General features: G+C 39.3%; 1 protein-coding gene across 1 annotated transcript in view; it reads right to left on the bottom strand.

Annotated features, from left to right (window-relative positions):
- Positions 1–7719, bottom strand: part of ERH (ERH, mRNA splicing and mitosis factor) — a 37345-nt gene that overhangs the window by 3706 nt on the left and 25920 nt on the right. Inside the window, exon 5 of the mRNA XM_003797364.3 lies at positions 4315–4435. Coding sequence (XP_003797412.1) covers positions 4315–4435 — 121 coding nt within the window. The remainder of the gene's footprint in view (positions 1–4314; positions 4436–7719) is intronic.

The raw sequence follows: 7719 nt of genomic DNA, 5'->3' as shown, positions 1-7719 counted from the left end.
GGTTGAGCTATAGGCGCTGAGCCTAGTCTGGGTATTCTTTAAAAACTTTTCACATTGTCAGCATGATTTTTTTTTTTTTTGGCAGTTTTTGGCCAAGGCTGGGTTTGAACCAGCCACCTCCAGTATATGGGGCTGGTCCCCTATTCTTTGAGCCACAGGCGCTGCCAGCATGAATTTTTTTTTTTATAAAAAAATGCTATAAGTTTTAAAGACATAAAAAATAAAGGGAGTTTATTTTGTGGAAGTGTTTGACAGTAATGCTTAATTTTTATCAGGCCCCCTTTTTATCTAGCATAGATTCCATAGCAAATTGAGTTTTAGCTACTTGCTCAAGGGAGCTAGCCTAATGGCAGAGATAGATTCAAACCCAGCTACATCTAATTCGGAAACTCCAGCTAACTCTTAACTATAGCCTCCCAAGGTGAGTAAAAACAACCTTGGCTTTAAGTTACGCCCCATTTACTAGGAATGGGTACCATATCCCAAGAACATCAGAATTAGAAACTTGTTGTCTCAGTGATTTTTATAATCATGAAGACAACCACTCATTTCTAAAATAAAATCAGTAATTAGTGATGTGATGGTAATACAAACTTTTAAGATTTTTAAGTTCCGAATGAAACATTTAGATAATATTTTAAGTTCAGGTATGAAAACTTCCCAATACAAATACATCTAGGACAAAAAATACACATACACACACCCCTCCAGAGTTTCATCAGCTAAAGTTTCAAATTTCTAATTAATATAATACAAAATTTATTATGAAATTTCAGATTCTTTCACTTTTGTTTAGATCATCCTATCAATTCAGAGTATAGCTTTTAATATAAACAAGAGAAAAGGGAAATCACCACTAATTTTTAACAAGCCATGCCTCAAATCATATTATATACTTGACATGCATTTATACAACCAATATTTATTCAGCAACAATTATGCACTCCATCTACTCTACGCACTGGGAATAAAGCAGTGAATAAAAACAAAGCTCCCCACTCTTAATGTGAATTCTAGCACGAAAATACACACATTATTCGTATTTCCTACCCAGCAGACAATCCTATCATCATGTAGGCCTCGCTGTTCCATGAACCTCCTCTATCCCTCAATGATCTTATCTCCTATCCTTCCAGGCTAGATCCCTAGATCTTGACATTACTAGCAACACCAATCTCCCAATTTCAAACATTTTGTTCTCTAATGACCACATTCTAATACTCCAACTTTGGCAATCCTTTTACCCAGTGGGACCCACAATTAACTACCTTTGCCACTGATTACATCTCGTGGTCATTCAGTTCTTTGCTGTTCCTTCAGCCTTCAGCAAAATTTTTTACTAATTCTCCAAGTCCAGGTGTGGTGGCTCCTTCTTGTGATCCTACCTCTTTGGGAGGATGAGGAGGGAGGATCCTTTTAGCTCAGAAGTTCAAAAATAGTCTGAGCAAAAGCCAGATGCCACCTTTACTAAAAATAGAAAAAATTAGCCAGGCAGGTACCTTATTCCCAGCTACTCAGAAGGCTGAGACAGGAGGATCACTTGGACCCAGGAATTTAAAGTTGCTGTGAGCTTTCCCAGAACTCTAGCCTGGGAAACAGAGTGAGACCCTTGTTTTTAAAAAAAAAAAAAAGGCCATAAACCCATTTCTCTGCTCTTTTGAGCAAAATTCTTCAGAAAAACAAAACAACAAAACTGCCTATATTGGTTGCCTGTAATTTCTCTTCTTATTCTCTTAAACCCACTACAATATTAAGTCTATTATTATCACTCTATACCACAATTACTTTGGAAGTTGCTAAAAACTTCCACAGTGCCAAATCCAGGGGTCAATTCTCAATCATTTATTTAACCTATCAGTAATGCTTCTTCACTAGCTTCTAGGATATCACAGCTCCCTGCACTTCCACAAGCCCCCGGCCCCCAACAAGTTTCCTTAGTTATTTCAAATTTGCCAGGCACGTTACTGCCTCAGAACTCCTACATCCTGGCCCCTCTATCTGGTCTATTTTTCCTATAGCTGCATAGCTATAGCTTAGCTTATTATGCTCTTACCTAAGTCTGAAATCAAACATCAGCATTTCAGTTAACCATTTCCTGGCTATCCTAAATAAGACTGAAAGTCCATCTTCCAGGTTCTCCTTATTCCTCAACCTGGCTCTATTTCCCTTGATGGTGTTTAACTTCTTTTATTTATGCCTAGAGCTTACTTGGTATACGATTGGCACTCAAAATAAATAAAATATAAGCAACCTAGAGATGATGTAAGTACATGAGAAAATGCTTGCAGGTTATAAGCAAGTACTATATGCCATTTTATTTAAGTGACCTGAGCATCTGCAAATTTTAGTACACACAGCAGTTCTGGAACCAATTACCTGAGGATACTAAGGGATGTCTCACTAAGAGCAGATCAACTATAGTAATTACAAACTAACAGCCTAATAATACCTGTAGCTCTGTGGGCCTCTTATAGTTTTCTGAGCTTATTTACATTTAAATAATAAAAACTTATATTAACATTTTGCTAAAAACTAGAAACGGATCACTTCAATGTTTTGAGTGAGCAAAGCAAATCGGCCATAACTGAAACACAATGAACAGATGCAGAAAACAAGACTCAAAAAGGAAATCCATGTTTTCAACAGGAACCTCTGGGAGTAGAGCAAGGCAAAGCCAGGTTCCAGGGCCCAAATATGATGCAGGAAGTGGCTATGAGCAGGACTAGGACATATGTGGCTTTTACCACTGCACCAAAAGTTTCCCTGGCATATAATAAGTATTGAAGTACCCGGTGATGAAATGTCATCTCATCATAAGGTACTTCTATTTTCATCTGTTAAATGAGCTGTACTTACATTTAGTTTCCATTTACCAATGTTGAGAAGACTATGTAAGTCTAAAGTAACGCTTTCTGTTCCTTGGTAACAAGTAGATTATCATACAAATTATGATAATAAATATGTAGTTGGAAAAAAATTAAATTTAATAAATCTAAGAATAAAAAACATGAGTCTAAACAAATTTCATTCTAACATACCCAAACATATATATATGTTTATACAGGCTAGGACTACAATTCAATTTCAGCCTTACATGTATCTCATATATATATATATATATATTTTTTTTTTACGTCCTATAAAGAGAATAATCTTTTTTTTCTTTTAAAGATACAGCCTCACCTTGTCACCCTGGGTAGAGTGCTGTGGTGTTACAGCTCACAGCAATGTCAAAGTCCTGGGCTCAAGCGATCCTCTTGCCTCAGCCTCCCAAGTAACTGGGACTATAGGCACCCACCACAACACCTGGCTAGTTTTAGAGATGGGGGTCTCACTCTCGCTCAGGCTAGTCTAGAACTCCTGAGCTCAGGCGATCCACCTGCTTTGGCCTCCCAGATTGTTAGGATTATAGATGTGAGCCACCACATGCAGTCTGAGGATAATCTGAGTTAATCCAAAAGTAACTGCTTCAGGACAAAGACTATAAAGGGAAAAAAACTAAGATTACTGGGCATAAGAAGAAAGAATCAGAACACAGAACTTTTTTTCTTTTTTTGAGACAAGAGTCTCAAGCTGTTGCCCTGGGTACAGTGCCGTGGCATCACAGTTTGCAGTAACCTCAAACTCTTGGGCTTAAGCGATTCTCTTGCCTCAGCCTCCCAAGTAGCTGGGACTACAGGCACTCACCACAATGCCCGGCTATATTTGTTGTTGTTGCAGTTGTCATTGTTGCCTTAGCTGGCCCAGGCCAGGTTCGAACCCACAAGCCTTGGTGTAGGGGCCAGTGCCCTAACCACTAAGCTACGGGCTATGCCCAGAACACAGAACTTCTTAACTGGCATCCTCTCTGAATACTAACTGCATCAATTAGCAAAGTTTTTAAGATTTTTCTGTGCCTTTTGCTTTAAGCTGCCAACTTTATGATTTATAGTAGAAACTCCACAGTTATCACCTCCCTACATCTACTTATTTAAAAAACGTCACTTAATATAAAATCCTTAACCAACTAAAAAATATTATGATGTCAAATTGTAATAATAAATGTAATTTTCAATTGTAATAATAATGTAATTTTCATAGACTGGACACGTATGTATCCATACAGTAGGCCTAGTTCCTTATATAGACCACTTCTGCACATTGACTAGTTTGTTACAGTCCCTTGGGCGGTCATCTTAGAGGTTCTACTGTATATGTATTATACAAAATGCAAGGATAGGTGTCAGGTACACAGTGAGCTCCCATCACCATAATCACTTCAAAGAGACAGGTAAACAGTAAAAAATGACAAGAGGTACGGTGGCTAATACTTACACCAGACAGCTGAGGTCTGCCAGGTCATCGATAAAATCAAACAACTGACTGATATCATATGTGATAGAGGGACTGTTGGGATTCATTCTCTTCAGATGTTCTTCATACATTTTACAAACGCCTGCAAGAGGGTAGGGAAAAAGACTGAGATTTTATAATTGCATAAATGTCTAGATAAGAGTAATGTTGTATGTTGATATTCACTTTAATAAAGCAGCGCTGGGAAAAGCACTTTTGTTTTAATTACTGATGCCAATAAATTTTTAAAAATTTTATAAATTCACCAGAATGCTGCTAACTATTTGTGTATTAATTATAAGATGACTATGTCAAACCACTGGAGCTCTAGGGACTTTAAAGACTTATCTTCTGATGGCTCAAATAACAACATTGTGGGTCTCAACAGTATTTTTTTTTTGTTTTTGAGAAAGAGTCTCCAGCTGTAGTCCTGGGTAGACTGCTATGGCCTCATAGCTCACAGAAACCTCCAACTCTTGGGCTCAACTGATCCTCTTAACTCAGTTTTTCTATTTTTTTCTTTTCCTTTTAGTACAGACAGGGTCTCACTTTTGCTCAGGTTGGTCTCCAACTCATGAGCTCAAGCATCAACCTGCCTTGGCCTACCAAAGTGCTACTATTACAGGAATGAGCCACCTCCCCGGTCTTTGTTTTTTTCCTTTTCTCACAGTCTCACTTTCTTGCCCCTGGTAGAGTGCTGTTGCATCATAGCTCACAGTAACCTCCAACTCTTGGGTTCAAGTGATCTTCTTGCCTCCATCTCTCAGGTAGCTGGGACTATAGTCACCCACCACAACGCTGGGCTATTTTTTTTTTTTTTTTAAAGACGGGGTCTCGCTCTTGCTCAGGCTGGGCTTGAACTCCTGGGCTCAAGCAATCTAGTCACCTCGGCCTCCCAGGGTACTAGGATTACAGGTGTGAGTCACCTAGACTGGCTCCTATCAGGTTTTTCAGTAACTCTTCCTAAAGCCACCTAACAATAAAGTTTGCAATGCAGAAAGAGATTATCCTAGTATGTTATTTAAATCCTAGACCAGGGGTCCTCAAACTTTTTAAACAGGGGGCCAGTTCACTGTCCCTCAGCCCATTGGAGGGCCGGACTGAGGGCCTTGGGATGAGTCAGCTGCTAAGCAAGACAGGCAACAGTGGCAAAAACACCTGGCGGGCCGGATATGTCCTAGGCGGGACGGATATGTCCCACAGGCCGTAGTTTGAGGACGCCTGTCCTAGACTCTGAATTCCAGCTCTAAATTTTATTACTTGTGAAACCTTGGGCAAATGACTCCATCCACTGAACCTTAACTGTCAAACAGGGAAAGTAATAGTACCTCTTCACAGAGTAGTGACAATTACATGAAATAACATACTTAAATCATCAGTGCAACTAAGTGCTCTAATGTAAATGCTAGTTTTTTGGAAAAAACATGTCCTGTACTGTATACACAGCCTCTTTATGAACCTTCAAATTAACTTCATAAATCTCTTAGTAAAAAAATCAATATTCAACCACAAACTATCAAACAACTATCTTAGGGTTTTTGATTGCTATTGATACACTACCCTGTGATCATAGAGTATCACATCAGTTACTGAATGGATAGGAAGTAAAAACCAAGAAAATAAATTCATTGCTCATCTTAAAAAAGGCATTGATCTAGCGCTACCATCATAATGAATGGTGAAAGACTGGATGCCTTTCTGACATGATTACGAAGAATACCTACTCTTTACACTGGAAAGATAATACCTGATGGAATACCTACTCTTTACACTGCAAAGATAATACCTACTGGAATACCTACTCTTTACACTGGAAAGACAATACCTGATGGAATACCTACTCTTTACACTGGAAAGATAATACCTGATGGAATACCTACTCTTTACACTGGAAAGACAATACCTACTGGAATACCTACTCTTTACACTGGAAAGACAATACCTACTGGAATACCTACTCTTTACACTGGAAAGACAATACCTACTGGAATACCTACTCTTTGCACTTCTATTCAACATTGTACTAGACAATTTGTTTCTAGCCAGGACAATTAGGCAAGAAAAAGATAACAGGTATTCAGATCAGAAAGGAAGAAATATAACTAGCTCTATTCACAAATGACATGATCTTACAGACAGAAAATCCTAAAAAAACTACCAAAACCCCAGCAGAAATGCAGGATACAGGATCAACATATGAAAATCAATCATATTTCTATACTCTAGCAATAAACAGTTTGAAAATGAAACAACTCCAGGTCAGGCACTGTGGCTCTTGCCTATAATCCTGCCATTCTGGGAGGCTGAGGTGAGTGGATGGCTTGAGCTTAAGAGTTTAAGCCCAGCCTGAGCAAGAGTGAGACCCCATCTCTACCAAAAGTAGAAAAACTAGCTGAGTGTGGTGACCCAATGCCTGTAGCCCTAGCTACTGGGAGGCCGAGGCGCTTGATGTTGCTGTTAGCTGTGACACCACAGCATTTCAGCCCAGAGCAGAGTGAGAGTCTCTCTCAAAAAGGGTAAAAAAACAAAACAAAACAAAAACAAAACAAACAAAAAAAACCTCCATTTACAACAATATATAGAAATACACTGATTAGAAATAAATTTAACAATGGTGGTGCCCGCGCTGGCCACATACACCGAGGCTAGAGGGTTTGAACCCGGCCCAGGCCAGCTAAAACAACAGTGACAATTGCAATAACAACAACAAAATAGCTGGGCATTGTGGCAGGCGCCTATCGTCCCAGCTATTTGGGAGACTAAGGCAAGAGAATTGCTTAAGCCCAAGAGTTTGAGGTTGCTGTGAGCTATGACACCATGGCACCCTACCCAGGGCAACAGCTTGAGACTCTGTCTGAAAAAAAAGAAAGAAATTTAACTAAAGCAGCAAAGGACTGCACTGAAAACTACTATGTCTTTGAAAATAAAGTCCTAAATAAATGGAATAACATCCCATATTTGTGTGTTAGAACAATATTAAGATGGCAATACTAGGCTGGAAACAGGACTCACGCCTATATCCTAGCACTCTGGGAGGCTGTGGGGGAGGACTGCCTAAGCTCAGGAGTTCAAGACCAGCCTGAGCAAGACCAAGAGCAAGAGCCCATCTCTATTAAAAAAAAAAAAAGATGGCAACACACCCCCATGACCTATAGATTCAATGCAATCTCTATCAAAATGTGTGCTGCCTTTAAAGAAACTGACAAGGTGATTCGAATTAACCCAAATAACCTCAAAAAAGAAAGATGTCTGAGGATATACACTTCCTGATTTCAAAATTTAGTCCTGGCTTGGCACCTATAGCTCAACTGGCTAAGGCGCCAGCCACGTACACCTAAGGTGGCGGGTTCGAATCCCCAGCCTGAACCCGCCAAACAACAATGACGG

Source organism: Otolemur garnettii, unplaced genomic scaffold (assembly GCF_000181295.1).
Source record: "Otolemur garnettii isolate 467f Iridium unplaced genomic scaffold, OtoGar3 scaffold00115, whole genome shotgun sequence".
Lineage (NCBI taxonomy): Eukaryota > Metazoa > Chordata > Mammalia > Primates > Galagidae > Otolemur > Otolemur garnettii.
The sequence above is the reverse complement of the archived record's forward strand: the minus strand, read 5'-3'. Positions and strand labels throughout refer to the sequence as shown.